Source organism: Capra hircus, chromosome 5 (genome assembly GCF_001704415.2).
Source record: "Capra hircus breed San Clemente chromosome 5, ASM170441v1, whole genome shotgun sequence".
Classification (NCBI taxonomy): domain Eukaryota; kingdom Metazoa; phylum Chordata; class Mammalia; order Artiodactyla; family Bovidae; genus Capra; species Capra hircus.
Window position 1 is genome coordinate 83,050,041 of NC_030812.1, and position 25,236 is coordinate 83,075,276.

Consider the following 25,236-nt stretch of genomic DNA (forward strand, 5'->3'; position numbering starts at 1 on the left):
TGAAATAATCTCTAAGAACTGAGTGTCACTAAAAATAATCACTTACCAGTTATTTTACAGACTTTGGTTTAAACTTTCTAACTATCCTCATTGAGTATACAGTAAAGTATATAAGTATAAAGTAAAGTATACAGTAAAGTTTATAAGTATAAAGTATATAAAGAATGTTGTTTCGTATGGAAGCAAGGAATAAAGATAGTAGCTTTGGGTCCTTTTACTCTTTTATATACTTCTCTATATTTGGTTTCTTTGAAAGGACTCAACATCATCAAAATTCCAAAGAAACACTCTATTCCAGTCCTTGCTGGTGAGCCAGCTGTGATTGGGGAAGGGGAAGATTATTTCCTGTCTCTGTTTGGTGATACAAGGAAACTTGTGCATTCATTCCACGAGAAAAGTTGGAAGCACTTCTCTATGATTCTTGAAGAAGTGGGCCAATCTAGATCCAGGTATATACTCTATTTGAACTATTTATGTCTTCTATTGGAGTAAGAGTAATAAATTAGTAGGAAATAAAGATCTAATCTGTTGTTAGATCCAAGGTCTCTTCTACAAACCCTAAGAAATCCATTAAAATATAACTATTCAATATTCTGGGCAATTAAAAGGGATAAATGCAACTTTCTAGGGAACCAAAGAAGGAATGTTAATTCTTCTAAGACGCCAGAGAAAACAGCACTACATAAGTCTTACCAATAAAGTTAACTCTATATAAGAACCTTTTTATTATTGGCAAAGCATTCAGATGGATTTAGAATCTTTTTTTCATCTGCTTTGAGTTCAAGACAGAGGGAGAAAGGTGGACCTATAACTCACTTATAAAAATATCCATTTTTATGGTTGTTAGTATCTACAGGAAAAAGAATTGGTCAGAAAGAAAGTTGATGTTAGAATCAAAATAAAATGACTTGTTTATGCATTTACTTCACCCTGTTTTCGTTGTTGCGTGAGCAACAGGTTAAATTGTGAATTTTTGGTAATAAACATATTTTTTAAAAAGCTTTTATAGAAGAATCATTGGTTTACAGTGTTGTGCTGGTTTCAGGTGTCCATCACATTATTTGTGGACTTTTTAACGACAGCCATTCTGATAGGTATGAGGTAATTCCTCATTGTGGTTCTGATTTGCATTTCTCTATTAATTATGAGTGTTAAGCATCTTTTCATGTGACTGTGTGTCTTCTTTGAAGAAACATCTATTTAGATCTTTACCTATGTTGGATACATTTTTTTTTTTCTATTAAGTTGTATGAGCTGTTTGTGTACTTTGGATATTAACCCCTTGCCGGTTGCGTCATATGAAAATATTTTCTCCTATTCCATAGATGTCTTTTCATTTTGTTGATAGTTTCCTTTGCTGTGCAAGAGCTTTTAAGTTTGATTAGGTTCCAGTTTTTAAATTTTCCTTTTCTTTTTGCATTGGGAGATTGATCTAGGAAAATATTTCTACAATTTATGTTAAATTATGTTCTGCTTATGTTCTCTTCTAGGAGGAAATGGCAATCCACTCCAATATTCTTGCTTGGAGAATCGCATGGACAGAGAAGCTTGACAGACTGTGGTCCATAGGGTCACAAACAGTCAGGCATTACTAAGCAACTGATCATGCATGCACAAAGCTACAGTAAACAAAATGGTGTGGTATTGGCACAAAACTAGACATAAGGATCAATATAACAGGATAGAAAGTTCAGAAACAAATCCACACACACACCTATTACCAATTAATTTTATGACACAGGAAGTAAGAATATACAATGAAGAAAAGACATTTTTCAACAAGTGAATATTTTTTTACAAGTGAGTTATACATCCACTTTTCTCCCTCTCTTGAACTCAAGATAGATGAAAAAAAAGATTCTAAATCCATCTGAGTGATGTGCTAGTAAGGTTATGGTCAAAATCCTTCAAGCTAGGCTTCAGCAGTATGTGAACTTTGAGATGTGCAAGCTGGATTTAGAAAAGGCAGAGGAACCAAAGATCAAATTGCCAACATTCATTGGACCATAGAGAAAGCAAGGGAATTCTAGAAAAACATCTATTTCTGCTTCATTGACTACACTAAATCCTTTGACTGTGTGGATCGCAACAAACTGTGGAAAATTCTTAAAGAGATGGGAATACAAGACCACCTTACCTGTCTCCTGAGAACCCTGTATGCAGGTCAAGAAGCAAAAGTTAGAACTAGACATGGAACAACAGACTGGTTCCAAATTGGGAAAAGAGTATGCCAAGGCTGTATATTGTCACTCTGTTTATTTAACTTATATACATGGTACATTATGTGAAATGCTGGCTGGATGAATTATAAGCTGGCATCAAGATTTCTAGGGGAAATATCAGTAACCTCAGATATACAGATGATACCACTCTAATGGCAGAAAGTGTAGAGGAACTAAAGAACCTCTTGAAGAGGGTGAAAGAGGAGAGTGAAAAAGCTGGCTTGAAACTCAACATTAAAGAAACAAAGATTATGGCTTCTGGTCCCATCACTTCATGACAAATAGAGGGGAAAAGAAAAAATGGAACCAGTGACAGATTTTATTTTCTTGGGCTCCAAAATCACTGGATGGTGACTGCAGCCATAAAATTAAAGGCTTACTCCTTGGAGGAAAGCTATGACAAACCTAGACAATGTATTTAAAAGCAGAGACATCACTTTGCCGAGAAAGTTCTGTCTAGTCAAAACTATGGTTTTTCCAGTAGCCATGTACAGATGTGAGAGTTGGACCATAAAGAAAGCTGAGCCCTGAAGAACTGATGCTTTTGAATTCTGGTGCTGGAGAAGACTCTTGAGAGTCCCTTGGACCAAAAGGAGATCAAACCAGTCAATCCTAAAGGAAATCTGAATAGTCATTAGAGAGACTGATGCTGAAGCCACAGTTCCAATACTTTGGTCACCTGATGTGAGCTGACTCATTGGAAAAGACCCTAATGCTAGGGAAAATTGAGAGTAGGAGGTGTGGCAGAAGATGAGATAGTTAGATAGCATCACTGACTCAATGGACATGAATTTGAGCAAACTCCAAGGATAGCGGAGGATAGAGGAGCTTGGCATGCTGCAGTCCATGGGTTCACAAAGAGTCAGATATTACTTAGCAACTGAAGAACAAGAAGAAGGAGCTAAATGGTGTCATATAATACATTTAGGTCTTCAACCAATTTTGAGTTTACTTTTGCACACGATGTGAGGAAATATTCTAATTTCATTGATTACACCCAACTTTAGCTGTCCAGCTTTCTAAACATCACTTAAGAAATGGTATTTTCTCCACTGTATATTCTTACATCCTGTGTCATACATTAATTGATGTTAGGTGTGTGGGTTTATTTCTCGGTTCTCTATCCTGTTGCACTGATCCATATGTCTGTTTTTGTGCCAATACAACACTATTTTGATTACTGTAGCTTTGTGCATGCATGCTCAGTTGCTCACTCAATTCCAGCTCTTTGCAACCCCATGGACTGTAGCCAGCCAGGTTCCTCTGGCCATGGGATTCTCTAGGCAAATATACTGGAGTGGGTTGCCATTTCCTCCTCCAATGGCTCTTCCAGACCCAGGGATCAAACCCAGATCTCCTGTGTCTCCTGCACTGACAGGCAGATTCTTTACTGCTCTGCCTTCCAGGAAGCCCACTGTTGCTTTGTAGTATAGCCCAAGACTGGAAGAGTAAAACTGTCAACTTTGTTCTTTTTCCTCAGGGTTGCTTTGGTAATTCTGGTTTTGGTTTCTTACTCTTGATTTGGCAGTTCCATATAAATTTTAGGATTATTTGTTCTAGTTCTGAAAAAAATGCCATGGGTATTTTGATAGAGATTGCATTAAATCTGTAGTTTCTTTGGGTAGTGAAAGTGAAAAGAAAGTGAGGTCACTCAGTCATGTCCAACTCATGACCCCGTGGACTGTAGCCCACCAGGTTCCTCTGTCCATGGGATTCTCCAGGCAAGAATACTGGAGTGGGTTGCCATTTCCTTCTCCAGGGGATCTTCCCAACCCAGGGATAGAACCCAGGTCTCCGGCATTGCAGGCAGATGTTTAACCTCTGTGTGTTCTAGTTTTTAGCATAAAAATCTTTCACCTTCTTGGTTAAGTTTACTCCTAGGTATTTTATTCTTTTTGATGAGATTTGAGGGTTGTTTTTGAGGATTTTAAAAAATTTTTCCTGTCTAATATTTCTAATATTATTAGTGTATAAAAACTGAAGAAATTTCTGTATATTAATCTTGCATCCTGCTACCTTGCTGAAATCATTTATGAGTTCTAATAGTTTTTGTGTGAAGACTTTAGGGCTCTCCATATAGAGTATCACATCATCTGCAACTACTGACAGTTTTACCTTCTTCCCTTCCAATGTGGATATCTTTTATTTCTTTTTTTTTTTTTCTGATTACTATGGCTAGGACTTCCAATTCTATGTTGAATAGAAGTAGTGAGAGTTGGAATCCTTGTCTTGTTTCTGAATTTAGCAGGAAGGCTTTTAGCTTTTCACCATTGAGTATTATTTGGCTATGGGTAGCTTTAATTATGTTGAGATATGTTCCTTCTATGTCTTGTTTGGAGAAATATCAATTTAGATCATCCACCCATTTTTTTATTGGGTTTTTTGTTGTTATTATTAAGCAGTATAAATTGTTTGTATATTTTGGAAATTAATCCCTTGTTGGTAGCATTGTTTGCAAATATTTTCTCCCAGTCTGTAGGTTGTCTGGACATTTTGTGATGATAATGTCCTATTTTACATTTTAATGCTTATCCTTTTACTGTTTATTATGGTTATAATCACTTTTACAATTTTTTCAATTTTTTAAAATCTACATACTAACTTATTTAAGTGATTTTCAATCCTTCTATATATTTGCCTTTCCTATTGTGATTTTTTTTCCTTTCCTATAGATTATTCTTTCTTTTCTATTTAGAGAAGAGAATTCAGTATCTGTTTTAGGGTAGGTTTGTTGTTGTTCAGTCGCTAAGTCTTGTCTGATTCTTTGTGACTCTGTGGACTGCACCACCTTCACTATCTCCTAGAGTTTGTTCAAATGCACGTCCATTGTGTCAATTATGCCATCCAACCATCTCATCTTCTGTCACCCCCTTTTCCTCCTGCCCTCAATCTTTCCTGGCATCAGGGTCTTTTCCAATGATTTGGCGCTTCACATCAGGTGGTCAAAGTATTGGCATCAGCTTCAGCATCAATCTTTCCAATGAATATTCAGGGTTGATTTCCTTTAGAATTGACTGGTTTGATCTCCTTGCAGTCCAAGACTCTAAAGAGTCTTCTCCAGCACCACAATTCAAAAGCATCAATTCTTTGGAGCTCAGCCTTCTTTATGGTTCAAACCTCACATTTGTACATGACTAGTGGAAAAACCATAGCTTTGACTATATGGACCTTTGTTAGCAAAGTGATGTCTCTGCTTTTTAATATGCTGTCCAGGTATGTCATAGCTTTCCTTCCAAGGGGCAAGAGTCTTTTAATTTCATGGCTGCAGTCACTGCCTGCAGTGATTTGGAGTCCAAGAAAATAAAATCTGTCACTATTTCCATTTTTTCCCCATCAATTTGCCATGAAGTTATGAGATCAGATGCCATGATCTTAGTTTTTTTGAATGTTGGGTTTCAAGCCAGCTTTTCACTCTCCCCTTTCACCCTTCTGCCGTTAGAGTGGTATCATCTGCATATCTGAGGTTATTGATATTTCTCCCAGCAACCTTGATTCCAGCTTGTGGTTCATCCAGCCTGGCATTTCGCATGATATACTCTGCATATAAGTTAAATAAGCAAGATGACAATATAAAGCCTTGGCATACTCCTTTCCTAATTTTGAACCAGTGCTGAATTCTTTTTGCTTGTCTGAGAAATTTTTTGTCTCTCTTTCTGTTCTAAATGATAATCTTGCTGGGCAGAATATCCTGGATTTTAAGTTTTTCTCCTTTCAGGACTTTGAATATAGCATGCCACTCCTTTCTGGTCTGTAAACTTTCTGCAGAGAAACCGGCTGATAGCCATTTAGGGGTTCCCTTGTGAACTGACTTTTTGTTTTTCTCTTGCTGCTTTTAGAATCCTCTCTTTACTGTTAACTTTTGTCATTTTAATTATGACATGTCTTGATGTGGGTCTGTTTGGTTTCACCTTGTTTGGGACTCTGTGTTTCCTGTGCCTGGAGATCTTCTTGCTTTAAGTTTGAGAAGTTTTCAGCCAAAATTTCTTCAAATACCTTTCGGATTCCCTTGTCTCTCTCTCCTGCCTCTGGAACCCCTCTTATGTATAGGTTCACATGTTTTATTTTATATTATCCAATAGATCTGTTGCTTTCTTTTCTTCTTCTTCTTTTATTTTATTTTATTTTATTTTTTTGGTTTTCTGTCTGCTGTTCTGATTGGTTGATTTCCATTATTCTACTTTTCAGATCACTTATTTGTTCTTCTGTATTATCTAATTCACTACTCATTGCTTCTAGATTGATTTTTATCTCAGCAATTGAATTCTCAATTTTTGATTAGTTCACCATCATTTCTAATTTCTTGTTTCTGTGATCTGCATTTCTATCAATAATCTTTCCTAGCTCGCCATTTTATTATCACCTTTTCTGAACTTGGGAGTCTAGTAGACTGGTGAACTCTGTTTCATTATTCTTGCAGAGATTTCCCTTGTTCTTTTAACCAGAATTAACTCTTCTACCTTTTCATTTCACTCAACTTTCTCTACCTCTATGAATTCAGGAAAAATAGTTATCTAATGTAGTCTTGAAGAGGTGTTTTTATGTGGGAACATTGCTGTGTAGACTGTGTCCAGTGTTCTTGGTGGGATGACTGCTTTTGCTATGGACACCTGCGTATAGTTTCTAAGGGTATGCTGGCCATTATCCCTATGATAGGTGCGTGGTTGGTGTTACAGTGTCTAGAGTCTGTGCAGGTTGTGAAGCAGGGCTCTGCTCCGTGGCTGTTGCTGTACACCCTATCGGAAGCAAGGTGTACTCCTCAGAAGGAGCAAAAGCCCTGAGTGTCAGACTCTGTTGCCCTTAGGTATATACCCTGCCCCAAAGGAGGTAATTGCTGCAGCGAATGAAGTTTGTGCAGTCACAGAGGACCTTTGAACCACCTGTGTAGGTGTCTGCAGTTCTGCTCAGAAGCAGCCCCAAGGTCATGTACCTTTCTTTGTTTTGTTTGTCCCAGATCTAGTGCATAACTATGATGTGGAATCGCCTGGGGTTAGGGCTTGAGGTATCGTGGCTACTGAAGTTGAGGTGGTTCAGCTGCTGAGATCTGGGCTGCTTCTGTGGCATCTTCTTCCAGGACCTGTCTGCCCTAGATCTAGTGCTAAGCTGCAGTGTGGGGTAGGCAGAGCCAGGGCACTCTCAGTAGGAGAGTGCTGCATACTCCTGACTGTGCTGACAGTGGCCACCACCACTCCATCCAGACCACACTTCAGGCTCTCCTTATTGTCTCTGCATAGTGAGACTGAGTCCTCCTCCAGGGCCTGTCTGCCCAAGATTCAGTGCCTACTGATGGCATCAAAATACTTGCTAGTTTCCATTTTTATGTCGTCTTTGTTCCTTGAGTATTTAGAAGTGCATTGTTTAGTTCCCAAATAATTTTACAGATTTTCCATTTCTAATGACTTTCCAGATAGCCTTTTAAAATTAATCAATCATTATTATTATTGGCTGTACTCCGTCTTCACTGCTGTACTCAGGCTTTCTCTAGTTGTGGTGAGCGGGGGATGCTCTTCGTTGTGGTGCAGAGGCTTCTCATTGTGGTGGCTAGTCTTGTTGCAGCTTATGGGCTCTGGAGTGCAGGCTCAGTAGTTGTGGCACATTGGCCTAGTTGCCCTATGGCGTGTGGACTATTCCCAGACCAGGGATCAAAGGATCCCCTACATTGGCAGACAGATTCTTAATCACTGGATCACCAGAGAAGTCCCAGATATCTTTTGTTATTGATCTCTATTTCAGTTTCATACTGGTCAAAGAATATAATTTGTATGACTTAACTCATACAATTTTGAATGTATTGAGACTTACTTTTTAGCAAGATATTGTTTCTACCGGTAAACGTTCATTTTACAAAGAATGTACATTCTGATGTTGAGTGAAGTGTTTCATAAATATTGATCAGGTCAAATTGGTTGATGGTGCTTTTTGTCTTTTTTTTTTTTATGTTGTTGATTTTATGTTCATCCATTATTGAGAAGAAGGTGTTAACATTTCCAGCTATAATTGTGGATTTGTTGATTTCTCTTTGCAGTTCTCTCAATTTTAGCTTCATGTATTTTGAAGCTCTGTTTTCAGGTGCATAAACATTTAGGATTGTTACTTCCTCTTGATGAACAGATGTCTATTATGAAATAACCTTTATCCCTGGCATTATTCTTTGCTCAGAAATCTGTTATGTCTGATATCAATATAGCCATTCCAATACTGGTATTAACATGGTTATTTTTTTATCCTTTTAGTTTTAGCCTATTTGTCTCTTTATATCTAATGTTATATTTTATAGGTAGCATGTAATAGGCTTGCTTTTTCACCTTCTGACAATCCCAGTCTTTTAATTGGGGCCTTTAAACTATTCATGTTTAAAGTAAGTATTAATATGGTTGATAATGTCTTGTTATTTGTTATCGTTTTTGATTTGCTGCAATTGTTCTGTGTTCTCTTTTTTTTCTCTGTCTTCTTTGGAATTAATTATTATTATTAATTCCATTTTGTCTCCATTTTTGGCTGATTTTCTACAACTGTTATTTAGAAGTTCCTTCCAAGGTTATAGGATACATCACAAGCCAATTGCAGAATACTTTCATGTCATCTTTTACCACTTCTCAAATAGTATGAGTCTTCAGTTCAGTTCAGTTCAGTTCAGTCGCTCAGTCGTGTCTGACTCTTTGCGACCCCATGAATCACAGCACGCCAGGCCTCCCTGTCCATCACCGTCACACGGAGTTCACTCAAACTCATGTCCATCGAGTCAGTGATGCCATCCAGCCATCTCATCCTCTGTCGTCCCCTTCTCCTCCTGCCCTTAATCCCTCGCAGCATCAGAGTCTTTTCCAATGAGTCAACTCTTCGCATGAGGTGGCCAAAATACTGGAGTTACAGCTTTAGCATCAGTCCTTCCAATGAACACCCAGGACTGATCTCCTTTAGAATGGACTGGTTGGATCTCCTTGCAGTCCAAGGGACTCTCAAAAGTCTTCTCCAACACTGCAGTTCAAAAGCATCAATTCTTCAGCGCTCAGCCTTCTTCACAGTCCAACTCTCACATCCATACATGACCACAGAAAAAACCATAGCCTCGACTAGATGGACCTTTGTTGGCAAAGTAATGTCTCTGCTTTTCAATATGCTATCTAGGTTGGTCATAACTTTCCTTCCAAGGAGTAAGCGTCTTTTAATTTCATGGCTGCAATCACCATCTGCAGTGATTTTAGAGCCCCCCAAAATAAAGTCTGACACTGTTTCCACTGTTTCCCCATCTATTTGCCATGAAGCGATGGGATCAAATGCCATGATCTTCGTTTTCTGAATGTTGAACTTTAAGCCAACTTTTTCACTCTCCTCTTTCACTTTCGTCAAGAGGCTTAGTTCCTCTTCACTTTCTGCCATAAGGATGGTATCATCTGCATATCTGAAGTTATTGATATTTCTCCCCGCAATCTTGATTCCAGCTTGTGCTTCTTCCAACCCAGTGTTTCTCACGATGTATTCTGCATAGAAGTTAAATAAGCAGGGTGACAATATACAGCCTTGACGTACTCCTTTTCCTATTCAGAACCAGTCTGTTGTTCCATGTCCAGTTCTAACTGTTGTTTCCTGATCTGCATATAGGTTTCTCAAGAGGCAGGTCAGGTGGTCTGGTATTCCCATCTCTTTCAGAATTGTCCAGTTCATTGTGATCCACACAGTCAAAGTCTTTGGCATAGTCAGTAAAGCAGAAATCGATGTTTTTCTGGAACTCTCCAGCTTTCTCCATGATGCAGCGGATGTTGGCAATTTGATCTCTTAGGATACTGCAATTTCATTTGTCTCCCCCTAGTCACTGCGCTTTTGCTGTCATCTGTTTTACTCCTACATATGCTGTAAATCCTTAAATCCTTAAATCAGTAAATGAAATTTAATGGTAAGAAAAATATCTTATATATTTACCCTTATGTGTTTTCACTGCTTTCTTTGCTTTTTATTTGTTTATTTGTTGGTTTTTAGGGAGGAGCTCTATAAATTATATTCCCATCCATTATAATTATCCTAGTACCTGAAAAGAACTTCCTTTAATATTTTTCTTATATTATGAGTCTGCTCATGATGATTTCTTCTTTCAGTTTCTTTAAACAGTTTTTTTGAGATACATTTCCATAAAAATGCATTATTTAAGATGTACAGCTTGATTTTTTTATCTTTGGGGTTTTTAAAATTGAGATATAATTGACAAATAGCATTGTGTAAACTTACACAATGATGACTTGATACCCATATGTATTGTGAAATAATTATCATAATAAGGTTCGTTAACACATCCCTCACACAATTACTTTTTTTCCTGGTGAGAACATTTTTTTTTTTTTAAGATCCACTGTCTTCAAGTATATAGCAATATATTTTTAACTGTAGTCACCATGCTATACATAAGATTCCCAGAACTTATTCATCTTGTAACCAGAAGTTTGGATCCCATAACCAATATCACCTCCATTTTCCTTACCATCTGTTCCCTGGCAAACACTGGTCTAATTTCTGTTTCTATGAGTTCACTTTTTTAAAACTATACATATAAGTGAGATTATACAGTGTTTGTCCTTCCCTGATTTATTTCACTAAGGATAAATGTGATTAATATCCATCTGTGTTATTATAAATGGCAGGTTGTCCTTTTTATTATAGCTGAATAATACTCCCTTATAGATATAGATATGGATTTCCCAGATGGGTCAAGTGGTAAAGAATCTACCTGCCAATGCGTGATATGCAAGAGATGTGGGTTTGATCCCTGGGTCGTGAAGATCAACCCCCTGGAGGAGGAAATGGCAACCTATTCCAGTATTCTTGCCTGGAAAGTCTTATAGACAGAAGAGGCTGGTCGGCTACAGTCCATGGGATCACAAAGAGTCAGACACGACTGAGCAACTGAGCATATATATAGATGTGTGTGTGTGTATATATTTATATATATATATAGAGAGAGAGAGGAGAAGTTGCTCAGTCGTGTCCGACTCTTTGTGACCCCATGGATGGTAGCCTACCAGGCTCCTCCATCCATAGAATTTTCCAGGCAAGAGTACTGGAGTGGGTTGCCATTTCCTTCTCCAGGGGATCTTCTCGACCCAGAGATCAAACCTGGTCTTCCACGTTGCAGGCAGACACTTTACCATCTGAGCTACCAGAGAATCCCTAAATAAAGATACACTGAAAGTGAAAGTCACTCAGTCGCATCCGACTCTTTGCGACCCCATGGACTGTCCATGGAATTCTCCAGGCCAGAATACTGGAGCAGATAGCCGGTCCCTTCTCCAGGGGATCATCCTCACAACCCAAGGATTGAACCCAGGTCTCCTGCTTGGCCATCTGAGCCACTAGGGAAGTCCTATATATAGAGAGAGAGAGACAGAGACAGAGAGAGACAGAGAGACAGAGAGAGACACACATACAAGCAACTGACCCTTGAACAACACAGATTTGAACTGCATGGGTTCACTTATAGGTGGGTTTTTTTTCAATTAATACTCCATTACTACATGATTTGTGGTTGGTTGAATCTAGGGATGTGAAATCACAAATACGGAGACTTGACTGTAAAGTTATATGCTGACTTTCCGCTGTATGGGGGGTCAACATCCCTAACTCCTGCACTGTTCATGATCAACTGCATTTATAAAACATATACCATATTCACTTTATCCATTCATCTGACTATGGACAATTAGTTTGTTACTGTGCCTTAGCTGTTTGTGAATAATGCTGTAATGAACATGATGGTGCAGATAACTCAGCAAATGGTCATTTTATTTCCTTCAAATAAATACCTAAAGGTGAGATTACTGGATCATATGGTAGTTCTAGTTTTCATTTTTTGAAGAACCTCCATAGTGCTTTCATATCTTTGCATCAATTTACATTCCCATCAACAGAGCACAAGGTTCCCTTTTCTCTACATCTTTGTCAACACTTATTATTTGTTGTCTTTTTGATAACAGCCATTCTTACAGGTATGAAGTGCTATCTCTTTGTGATTTTAATTTGTGTTTGCCTGACAATTAGTGATGTTGAGCACATTTTCATGTACCTGTTAACCATTCATACATCTACTTTGGAAAAATATCTATTCAGGTCTTTTTCACTTTTTTAATTGGATTACTTCATTTTTCGCTATTGAGTTTTGTGAGTTCTTTATGTAGTTTCAATATTAACCCCTTATCACAAATATAATTTGCAAATATTTTTCCCATTTTGTAGGTTGCTTTTTCATTTTGTTGATTGTTTCCTTTGCTATACAGAAGCTTTTTAGTTTGAGATAATCCTCAGATTCAGTTCAGTCACTCAGTCATATCCAACTCTTTGTGACCCAATAGACTGCAGCATACCAGGCCTCCCTGTCCATCACCAACTCCTGGAGCCTACTCAAACTCATGTCCATTGCGTCGGTGATGCCATCCAACCATCTCATCCTTTGTTGTCCCCTTCTCCTTCTGCCTTCAATCCTTCCCAGCATCAGGGTCTTTTCAAGTGAGTCAGTTCTTTGCATCAGATGGCCAAAGTATTGGAGTTTCAACTTCAGCATCAGTCCTTCCAATGAATATTCAGGATTGATTTCCTTTAGGATGCACTGATTGGATCTCCTTTCAGTCCAAGTAATTCTCAAGAGTCTTCTCCAACACCACTGTTCAAAAGCATCAATTCTTCAGCACTCAGCTTTCTTTATAGTTCAACTCTTACATCCAAACATGACTACTGGAAAAACCATAGCCCTGACTAGATGGACCTTTGTTGGCAAAGTAATGTCTCTGCTTTTCAATATGTCATCTAGGTTGGTCATAGCTTTTCTTCCACGGAGCATGTGTCTTTTAATTTCATGGCTGCACTCACCATCTGCAGTGATTTTGGAGCCCAAAATAATAAAGTCTGTTACCATTTCCACTGTTCCCCATGTATTTGCCATGAAGTGATGGGACCAGATGCCATGATCTTAGTTTTCTGCATGTTGAGCTTTAAGCCAACTTTTTCACTCTCCTCTTTCACTTTCATCAAGAGGCTCTTTAGTTCCTCTTCACTTTCTGCCGTAAGAGTGGGGTCATCTGCATGTCTGAGGTTATTTGCATTTCTCCCAGCAATGTATTTTTCTATAATTGCTTTTGTTGCCTGTGCTTTGTATCTTACCTAAGACACCAAAGAATGTCAGAGCTCTTGACAATAAGAAATTATTGTCAAGATTGATGCCAAGAAGGTTTTCCCCTATGTTTTCTTATAGAAGTTTTATGGTTTCAAGTCTTATTGAGTCTTTAACCCATTTTGAGCTGACTTTTATGTATATTGTGGGATAGAGGTGCAGTTTATTCTTTTGCATGTGGCTATCCACTTTCCAGCATTTTGTGAAGAGACTATCCTTGCTTTTGGCCCTCTTGTTGAAGAGCAGTTAACCATAAATATATGGGTTCATTTCTGGGTTCTCTGTTCTGTTCCACTGGTCTATTTGTCTTTCTTTATTCTAGTACCATATTGTTTTAGTTACTTAAGCTTTACAATATAATTTGAAGTCAAGAAGTGTGATATCTCCAGCTTTGTCCTTGATCAAGAATGCTTTGGTTATTTACGGTCTTTTGTAGTTTCACATAAATTTTAGGATTGTTTTTTACAGCCTCTGTTTAAAAATGTCGTTAATATTTTGATAGGGACTGCATTGATTTGGTTAGTATGAGCACTTTGACATTACTTCTAATCCATGAACATGGAAGAATATTTTTTCCATTTTCTTGTGTCTTTTTAAATTTCCTTCATCAGTGTTTTATGGTTTTCAGTATATAAGTCTTTCATTTTTTGTTAACTTAATACCTAAGTATTTTGTTCTCTCATTGCTAAGGTATATGAGATTTTTTAATTAATTAATTAATTTTAATCGGAGGCTAATTATTTTACAATATTGTAGTGGTTTTTGCCACACATTGACATGAATCAGCCATGGGTGTACATGTGTCCCCCATCCTGAACCCCCCTCCCACCTCCCTCCCCATCCCACCTCCCTCCCCATCCCATCCCTCAGGGTCATCCAGGTGCACCATCCCTGAGCACCGTCTCATGCATAGAACTTGGACTGGCGATCTTTTTCACATACGGTGATATACATGTTTCAATGCTATTCTCTCAAATCATCCCACCCTCACCTTCTCCCATGGAGTTCAGAAGTCTTGTTCTTTACATATGTATCTCTTTCACAGTCTCACATATAGGGTCATCATTACCATCTTTCTAAATTCCATATATATGCATTGATATACTGTATTGGTGTTTTTCTTTCAGACTTACTTCACTCTGTATAATAGGCTCCAGTTTCATCCACCTCATTAGAATTGATTCAAATGTATTCTTTTTAATAGCTGAGTAATATTCCATTGTGTATATGTACCACAGCTTTCCTATCCATTTGTCTGCCGATGGACATCTAGGTTGCTTCCATGTCCTGGCTATTGTAAACAGTGCTGCAATGAACATTGGGGTACACATGTCTCTTTCAATTCTTGTTTCCTTGGTGTGTATGTCCAGCAGTGGGATTGCTGGGTCGTATGACAGTTCTATTTCCAGTTTTTTAAGGAATCTCCACACTGTTTTCCATAGTGGCTGTACTAGTTTGCAGTCACACTAGTGTAAGAGGGTTCCCTTTTCTCCACATCTTCTCCAGCATTTATTGTTTGTAGATGTTTTCGGATAGCAACCATTCTGACCAGTGTGAGATGGTACCTCATTGTGGTTTTGATTTGCATTTCTCTGATAATGAGTGGTGTTGAGCATCTTTTCATTGTTTGTTAGCCATCTGTATGTCTTCATTGGAGAAATGTCTCTTTAGGTCTTTGGTCCAAGTAAATGGGATTGTTTTCTTAATTTCCCTTTTGGTTAGTTAGTGTCCAGAATCATCACTGATTTTTGTATGTTGATTTTTGTATCCTACAAATTTAATGAATTTGTTTTGCGATGTTCTTAGGGTTTTTTACTTATAAAATCTCTGCAAACAGAGATGATTTACTTTTTCCTTTCTGATCTGACACTTTTTTTTTCTTGCCTGAATGCTTTGGGTAAGACTCCCAGTGCTATTAAATAGCACTTGGATGTCCTCGCCTTGTTCTGGATCTTAAAGGAAGTTTCACCTCACTGATTGTGTTAGCTGAGGTGTTTTCAAATATGGCCTTTATTATGCTGAGGTATGTTTTTTCTTTACCTATTTTTTGAGGTGTTATAGTGAAAAGATGTTGAATATTGTCAAAAAATTTTTTTTCTGCAAATGATGTAAAAAGTGTGATCATGTGATCTTCGTCTTTCCTTTTGTTAATGGCAGCTATAAACATAGGTGTCAATCTTCTCAGATAATGTTAGATACTTGCATATTGGAGGAACTGAAATGCTAAAGATAAGTTTAATAAACTTTAGAGTAGCAAAACCCTAAAGGCAGATAAGTAGCGTGGAGCTATGCAAGTAGAACCCTACAAGTAGAGAAATTAGAGCTTAAATAATGAACAATTATCATTTAAAAAATAAGTGATATGGCCATTTGTCTTTTCAATGTCTATAAATCAAGACCATGCAAAGGCTACTGACAGAATGTTTAGTATATCACTCTACACCAAGCCCATCTCACTCAACTTATAAGCAGAGGTTTCAAGTCATTTTCCTACTAAAGAAATAATGGGAGGGCTTACAGGGAAGAAAAAAGATAACTATTAAAGGCTGTGTGATAGCAGACTAACAGCCCTGGCTCTGTGAATTTCCTTGTATTGTGTGAAGTATTTTTCTATAACTTTTGGCATTATATCAAAAGGAAGGCAAATGAAATTACTATCCATGATATGAACAACAGTATTTTTTCTTTCAGAAAAGCTAATCTATTCTACTTATATACATAAAATAAAAATTTAGCATTACTGAATAAACATTTCACTTGAATAATAGGACATTTTTGAAAAGCAACTATACATATCCAAATACATACAGATACCAAAGGGATAACTCAGATATCCTAGAGTCTCATCTGTTTAAAAGAAAAACTCAACCTACTGCTCATCATCCCAGGCAGAAAAGACAAGTATGAAAAACAAAAAGGAATTCTGTCAAGAAATGAAAACATCCCACAGAGAATTCAATAGCACTAGAATGAGGATGACACTGAGAAATTCAAGGGCTATCAAAGAACCATAAAAATGTTATATATATATAACTTAGTAAGAACCATAATGCTAATGTAAAAGAAAAGAACTGGTATATAAATTGTGCACAAATGAACCTCTACAAAATAGGCATCCTTGTACAATGTAGTATGGGTATAAAATGAGACTGCTGAAAGCAGTTTGTTAGTGTAGATTAAGATTTCATAGATCTTAATTTATTCTCCTTTATTCTCATATAAATCTCCTTTATTCTCACAAGCCTTTTTCTAGGAGAGGGAACTCAGAGTGATAGCCTGACACTTGGAGCCACTTTTCTCCTCAAAACACTTGTCGATTTGAAAGCAGCAGCTAAGAGGCTGAAAAATTTAATCAGAGATTTTGGCAGTCTCACTAGCTTTCCTGATGGCTCAGCAGTAAAGAGTTCACCTGCAATGCAGGAGACTCAGGTTCCATCCCTGGGTTGGGAAGATCCTCTGGAGAAAGGAATGTCTACCCACTCCAGTATTCTTGCCTGGGAAATCCCAGAGACAGAAGAATCTGGCAGGCTACAGTCCGTGGAGTCACAAGAGTTGGACACAACTTAGTGACTAACCTACCACCACCAAGAGGCTGAGAATTTAATCAGAGACTTTGGCAGTCTCACAAGACTGGATGAATAAAAACTGAATTTCAGGGCCTGTCAAGAAGGAGGGTCATCCCAGATTTTCAGTTACAACTTCAAAAGTACATCCAATAGTAAGGCTATATTCAAAATAAATGGCTGACCACCTGAAGAAGTGCAGTTCCAGTACTATAGAGAAGTGGGAAGAAGCGAGCCCACTGCCACTTTATGTGTGTGACACGAGAACTCACTAAAGAAGGACGTTCACTTCACTCAGTGAAAGCTGAGCTTAAAACTCTAACTCCACTTGCACATACATGCATGCACCTAGTATAAATTCTTTCTAATATGGGATACTTTATTAATGTATTAAAGATTCAGTTCAGTTCAGTCGCTCAGTTGTGTCCAACTCTTTGCCACCCCATGAATCACAGCACGCCAGGCCTCGCTGTCCATCACCAATGCCTGGAGTTCACTCAAACTCATGTCCATCGAGTCCGTGATGCCATCCAGCCATCACATCCTCTGTCGTCGCCTTCTCCTCCTGCCCCCAATCCCTCCCAGCATCAGAGTCTTTTCCAATGAGTCAACTCTTCGCATGAGGTGGCCAAAATTCTGGAGTTTCAGCTTTAGCATCATTCCTTCCAAAGAAATCCCAGGGTTGATCTCCTTTAGAATGGACTGGTTGGATCTGCTTGCAGTCCAAGGGACTCTCAAGAGTCTTCTCCAATACCACAGTTCAAAAGCATCAATTCTTTGGCGCTCAGCTTTCTTTACAGTCCAATTTTCACATCCATACATGACTACTGGAAAAACCATAGCCTTGACTAGACAGACCTTTGTTGGCAAAGTAAGATTGCAACTAGCTAAATTTATTGTCACTATGTATATAATGTTTTGAAGTGACATATATTTTTATGAAGTACTGTTTGGTTGGGGAAAAGTTGCCTTAATGTTTGAAATGTGTGAATTTTTTGGAACTTACTGGACAGAATGATTTAACTTTTAGCTACATTATTTTCAGATTTAGTATTTTTAATGGTGGCATGTTTTGGTTCTTAAATTTTTTGCTTCTTAAACTAATAAGACCCTGACCAAACAATATACTCCTCATTTCTATGGGTTACAAGCCATGCATTCAAAAAATAAAACTTTGATTCTAATTTTTATATCATAGGTTCTTCAGATAAAACATTTAATTGCTGAAGCACTGCATAAGAACATTATAAAGTTTTTATTTTCTAGTAAAAATTTCCTCATACATAATTGCTGATATGTAGATGATCTCTAATGTATACATAATATTTAAATTATGAGTAATGTTGATAATGCCCTTTATCATGTTTTAAAAATAGTACACAAAAATGTTGTCACCTTATGTATTTACACCTTCCATACAGAGAGTGACCATATTCAGCCTTTTTGGTTAAATACCACATCCAAAGACTCATGGCAGTGTGTTACAGATTAAAGCAAAATCAAACAAAAAAAAACCCCACCTTGTTAATTTAGTTTAATTTGAAACTGTATATAGTATTATATATTTGCTAGGAATTGGATATTTGGAGAGAAGAAAGTATAGCTGACCCTTCATATGGAAAATATTTGAAAAAAAATCCATGAAATTGCAAAAATCAAAACTTGAATTTGCTACTCATCTTCAACTGTTTATATAGCACTTACATTATAATTGGACTTCTCTGGTGGCTTAGATAGTAAAGAATCTCCCTGTAATGCAGGAGACACAGGTTTGATCCCTGGGTGAGAAAGATCCCCTGGAGAAGAAAATAGCATCCACTCCAGAATTCTTGCCTGGAGAATTCCATGGACAGAGGAACCAGGCAGGCTCCAATCCATGGGGTCACAAAGAGTTGGACTGAGCAACTAACACTACTACTAATTTGGGCCAAAGCTTAGTGTCAAATTATTTCACACCCTGATTGGGTTAAAGCGATTTCCCCCCAATGTCGATGGCTGCCAAAACATTATACATAGCTTTATATTACCTCTGCAAAGTTTAGTATATTATATTGATACTAGGCACTAAGTCAGACATAACAAGATATACAAGCAGTAAAACTTGACTCAAAGCTAAGATTAAAAATGACCACAAAAAACAGGCCTAAGTGATCCAGATATTATGGTTATCTGATAGGGACTTTTAAATAACATTGTCTAAAATAGTCAAGAAATTAAGTGGCAAGATAAACATTTTTAGCATAGAATTGGAACCTAAAATTAAAGAATCAATGGGAAATTCCAGAAATAAAATAAATCCTATAACAGAAATTACTATTTCAAAAGTATATGAGTTTAACAATATATTTGATGCAACAGAAGAGAGAATTATTGAACTGGAACATTCTCAGAAAAAAACATCCAGACCGAATTATAGAGAACAAAAAAATTAGGGGGAAAAAAACAGAAAAAATAAAACCAAGCATAAGGACAAATTAGGCCAACATTTTAAAAAATCTAAATTCTTGCAATTGAAGTCATTAAGAACAGGGAGGCCTGGCGTGCTGCGATTCATGGGGTCGCAAAGAGTCGGACATGACTGAACGACTGAAATGAACTGAACTGAAGGAGAAGAGAGATTGAGGTAGAACAGTACTGGTGGAAGTACAGCAGAGAATTTGCCCTAAAATGAAAAACATCAAGCCACAGATATAAGCAGCACTACCTACTCCTAGCAAGAGAAAAGATCCGGGGGTGGGGGTGGGGAGGGACCCCTAGGAATATTGTAGAAAAACTTCTCAAACAGAAGAAGTAAGGAAAATCTTAGAGAGTCAGAGGAAAAGGACACTTATCTTCAAAGGAATAACAAAAAAGTTGACTGTTGGTTTATCAACAGAAAAATACAAAACAGAAGACACTGAAATAAATCTCTAGTGAGGGTTTTGGGACCAAAACTTGCAAGCATCAGCACAGTGATTCTAAAATTCATAAGTGTGTGTTAGTTTCCTTTTGCTGTCATAACAAATTATTACCAACATAGCAACTTAACGTGGATAATACCCACTTATTACCACACAGTTCTTCTGAAAATGTGTGTATACTTAAACGCTATGCTATAAATCAATCATAAAAATATAAAACATCTCTATTGAAATGGACAAACTTTTATGAAAAGGCAATTTTCAGAAGAAGAAAACTGAGTAGCCAATAAGAAGCTTATTCAACTGAATTCAATTGACTTCCATCAGGGGAAATCAATTTAAAATAACAATGAGATATTTTGTGCCCATTAAGAAATCTGAAAATTTCGAGTGTTGGGGAACAAGAGGAGGGAATAGAACGTGCGTAGGCAATGGGTAAGCATACAATGACATAAATTATGACAAGTCTTGTGAGAAATTCTTGGGGTTACCGTTTAAGCAAAATAGGAAATAGGGAAAAAAGAAATTAAAGAGGCTGATAGATTACTTAGGGCCTTATTTCCGTGCTGTGACACTGGTGTTTTCCCTAGAAAGAAATGGTCAGACTTTGAAGGATTTATTCTTGTACAAAGATTGCTCTGGAAGCAAAATGTTGAATGGTTAGGAGGGAAGGGAGCAAGACTGGAGAAACCAGTTAGGACGTCGTTACAACGTGACACAGAAGTGATGAGGACCTAATGAAGACAGCAGCAGTGAGGATGGAAAAAAGGAAATATAGAGAGAAGATGCTAAAGCGTAACACTAACAGAATGTTGTCACAGATAGGGCAAGAAGGATGAGAGACCAGGAGAGTAATCGAAGTTTCAGGCGTGGCCAATGGGATGAATGATGAAACTCACTGGAGTAGGGTTCCTACTTTTCTAAAATGATGGGTTCAGTCTGGGGCTTGATTTAGAGGTTCCGTTGGTGTCTTCTCTTCTTTGGGGGTCAGTTGTTTCTGTGGATCTGAAGCTCAGCAGAAAGAAGATTTAGATGTAGCAGTCATCAGTGTATTAACGTTACTGAAAGCCCAGTTCATGGGTGATGGCTCTCGTGTAGAGCGTGATGGAACAAGAGGATCAGAACCCCAGGGATTAACATCTGAGAGATGGGAGAAGGAAGAGAAATGTGCAAAAGAGACTGAAAGGGAACAACCAGCCTGGTAGAAGGAAAAGAGTGACCTTGGGGAAACATGGCAAATGGAGAATACCTGGCAGAGGCAAATACTGCAGAGGCCTGAAGGCAGAGACTGAGTTGGTGGGAATGTAAATTTAACCACCATGGGAACCAGTGTGGAGGTCCCCCCAAAAATTAAAAACAGAACTATCATTTAATCCAGCAGATCCCCTTTTATATATTTATCCAAAGAAAGCAAAAGCTCTAATTCAAAAAGGTATGTGCACCACCATGTTCATTGCAGCATTGTTTACAATAGCCAGGATACTAGAAACAACTGTAATGTCCGTCAATGGGTGAGTAGATAAATGAGTAAATAAAATGAATCAGTGGTAGTAGTAGTAAATAAAATTAATGAGTAAATAAAATGTGGTAAAAATGTAAAATGCAATATTATTCAGCTGTTAAAAAATTAAATTTTGCCATTTGCAACAACATGGATGGGTCTTGTGGGCATTATGCTAAGTAAAATAAGCCAGAGAAAGACAAATACCATATGACCTCACCAATGAAACCCACCCTCCCCCCCCAAAATAAGAACTCATAGATACAGAGAAAAGATTGGTTGCCAAAAGCAGGAGTTCAGTTCAGTTCAGTTCAGTTCAGTCGCTCAGTTGTGTCCGACTCTTTGCAACCCCATGAATCGCAGCAAGCCAGGCCTCCCTGTCCATCACCAACTCCCAGATTTCACTCAAACTCACGTCCATTGAGTTGGTGACGCCATCCAGCCATCTCATCCTCTGCCGTCCCCTTCTCCTCCTGCCCCCAATCCCTTGCAGCATCAGAGTCTTTTCTAATGAGTCAACTCTTTGCATGAGGTGGCCAGAGTACTGGAGTTTCAGCTTTAGCATCATTCCTTCCAAAGAACACCCAGGGCTGATCTCCTTTTAGGGGATGGCAAAATGGGAAAAGGAGGGCCACAAATTTCCGTTTATAAAACAAATAAGTCATGGGAATATAATGTACAGCATGGTGACCATAGTCAATATTCAATAACACTGCATTGTATCAAAAGTTTTTAAGAGAGTAGATCTTAAAAGTTTTCATCACAAGAAAAAGAATCGTAGCTATATATGGTGATCAATGTTAACTAGACTTACCATGATCATTTTGCCTTATGTACAATTATTGAATCATTATGTTGTATACCCAAAGCTAATATAATGTTATATGTCAATTATACCTCAATTTTTAAAAAGTTACCACTCAGTTCACCAACTGAGAAGGCATTGATCATCTTGTTCTAAGGCAGAAATACACTGTTGTGGTTGAGGAAGTGAATAAGAGATGAATTCATGACGTTGTCTTTCCTAAAGCTGGGTTGTGATGGCAGTGTGAGGTGGAAGAGGACTGTGAGAATTGTCTTTTTCTGTGTTGAATGGTGTAGCACTTGGCAGATATGTACATATTTGGGGGGAGAGAGGCAGTTTGAGGGAGAGGTTAGTGTCAAAGGAAGAGAAGGAATGGGACTGAAACACCGAAGCAGCTGGAGGAGGTGGTAAGCCAAGTTTCACTTCCGATGGAGAAGGGTTCCTCCTGCACTGAAAAGAGGTGGCTGGGACGAAGAGGTCACTGTGGGCAGGAGTGAACCTGTTTCTAAGGCGAAAGCGGGAAAACACACTTATCTCTGATGGCCCTATTTTCTTAGATCATTTTCTGACAGTAAAGCTGGAGACATGAGGCAGGGACTTGAACGTTGTTGAAGGAATGACAGAATGTGATGGCTCAGTTCATGATCACAATTTGCTGCCGATGACTAAGGAGCCAGGGGTGGTTGGAGACCACTGATTCATCTGGAGTCAGTCAGCAATCTGTGCTGTGTGTGTGTGTGTGTGTGTGTTCTAACAGTGCTCAACCACCACGTTGTATGCAAGATTTGAATATTTTGAATGATTTGACCAAACCTCTTTGAGAATTTACTAGCTGAAAAAGAAGAACAAACACTAACATTTATTGAATGACCTTGGACATGGTGACTGATGTCTCTAAACCTCAGTTTGCTTATCTATGGGCATGCATGCTAAGTCGCTTAAGTCGTGTCTGACTCTTTTCAACCCTATGGACTGTAGCCCACCAGGCTCCCCTGTCCATGGGATTCTCCAGGCAAGAATACTGGAGTGGGTTGCCATTTCCTCCTCCAGAGAATCTTCCCAACCAAGGGATTGAACCCACGTCTCATATGTCTCCTGCCTTGGCAGGCAGTTTCTTTACCACTAGTGCCACCAGGGAAGTCTCTTCCTTATCCATAAAGTGGGATTAAAAATAGCACCTGTCTCACTGGGTTGTTGTGGGAATTAAATGAGATGATGCAGTATTTCTCAAATTTTTGACAGTCACCTTCAATAAGAAATATGTAGCCTTATTGTGACAATTAAATGAGTAAGTACCAGCCCACAATACCTTCACCAAAATACTTGAAGACTTACATGTTTCCAAAATCAGAATTTGGAGGATTTTTAAGAAAGTAACATAGTGACTAGAACACATATAACATAACCCCCCAAGAGGGCTGAGAGAAGTATCCAAAATCAAGCAGCAATCTTTCCACAGTCAGACTGATGAGTAGTCACACAAACCGTGAATGAAGACTATAACTAACCTTGTCTCAGTTTCAGATCAGATTTTGCCATTAAAGGAATTGAGTCAAATTTTGCTTTAAATCTTTTTTTGGTGTTTTTTTTTTTTTTAAGAAAGCTTTTGGTTTTTCAGATAGTTTTGGATTTTGGAATTATGGAAATAAAATTATAACTATATAGAAATATAATATTTTAAAAGTCCCTGGCATGTCATAAGTATGGTTTATATCACTGGTTCCATTTTAAAAATGATGACCCTAACCCACCAAAGAAAGTTAATGATGTACTAATAGGCTGTGACCCACACTTTGAAAAATGCTTATATATAAATGGTTAGCCTGGTCCCTGGCACATGCTAAGATCACAACACATATTAGAAAAAATACCATCTTATATTTATATATTGTTTTAAATTTGCAGAATTCTTTTAAGCACATAGATGCTATTCATGTTCACGGTAACTTTATCAGAAATAAACTAGTTTAACTTTCCTCTTGACCTAATGCAGAGTTTTATGCCTCAGTGGTTTTGTGAAGAACAGTAGGAAATTTAAATAATAATAATTACGCCTTCCTATGACATCTCTGGACTTCCTAGGTAGAGCTAGTGATAAAGAACCTGTCTGCCAATGAAGGAGACTTGATGAGATGCAGGCTCAGTCCCTGGATCAGGAAGATCTCCTGGAGGAGGACGTGGCAACCCACCCACTCCAGTATTCTTGCCTGGAGAATCCCATGGATAGAGAAACCTGGCGGGCTACAGTCCATAGCGTCGCACAGTCAGGCATGACTGAAGCAACTTAGCATGACATGGCATGACATCTTCAGGGCTTCGCTGGTGGTCCCGTGGTTAAGAATCTGCCTTGCAATGCAGGGGACACAGGTTCGACCCTGGGTCAGGAAGATCCTCTGGGGAAGGAAATAGCAACCCACTCCAGTATTCTTGCCTGAAAAATCCCATGGACAAAGATGGTGGGACAGAGGAATCCCATGGGCTACATCCATCCATGTCCACAAAGAGTTGGACACAACTTAGCAACTAAACGCCAACAATGGCATCTTTACCTTGGTATCTGAAGCATTTTTAAAGCTTTCTTTAAGTATTTTATATAAAACTAATTCTTTTCCATAGATAAACATGCAGAAATAAGAAATCACACCATTTGCTTAGGGCACAAAATACACTATTTCTACATGGAATTTGTCCAACAGAATACACTGCTCAGCAACAACCTCCAAAGCATATTTATTTTTCTGTTCTTAAAGTGAGCTAAAGACCTGCTCCTCTGAATGCAATTTATAATCTTTGCATTTTATTTGCTAGTGCTCTTGGAGACATTAAAATAGCTGAGGTGAATGTCAAGGGTTTATTCGTGAAGCTCATTAACTCTTCCCCCGACAAAGAGATGGAAATTGGAAATCATACTCTCCAACAAAATGTGGATGGACAAACAATCTCTCTCTACCGATTCCTTCCTGGTATCATAATGCAGGCCAATTCTACAGTAACAGTAAGTATAAGATATAAATGCTATAAACTAGAATTGTACAGGAAAACGTTCATTTCCCCAGTCAGACTGTGGCTTAGCACTGGTGGTTTCTTTGATCTCTC

At 38.1% G+C, this 25,236-nt stretch overlaps 1 protein-coding gene across 1 annotated transcript in view; it reads left to right on the forward strand.

Moving 5' to 3' along the window:
- The window catches only part of LMNTD1 (lamin tail domain containing 1), a 77,577-nt gene that overhangs the window by 23,332 nt on the left and 29,009 nt on the right, over positions 1 to 25,236 (forward strand). Inside the window, exons 5-6 of the mRNA XM_005680740.3 lie at positions 257 to 449; positions 24,949 to 25,135. Coding sequence (XP_005680797.1) covers positions 257 to 449; positions 24,949 to 25,135 — 380 coding nt within the window. The remainder of the gene's footprint in view (positions 1 to 256; positions 450 to 24,948; positions 25,136 to 25,236) is intronic.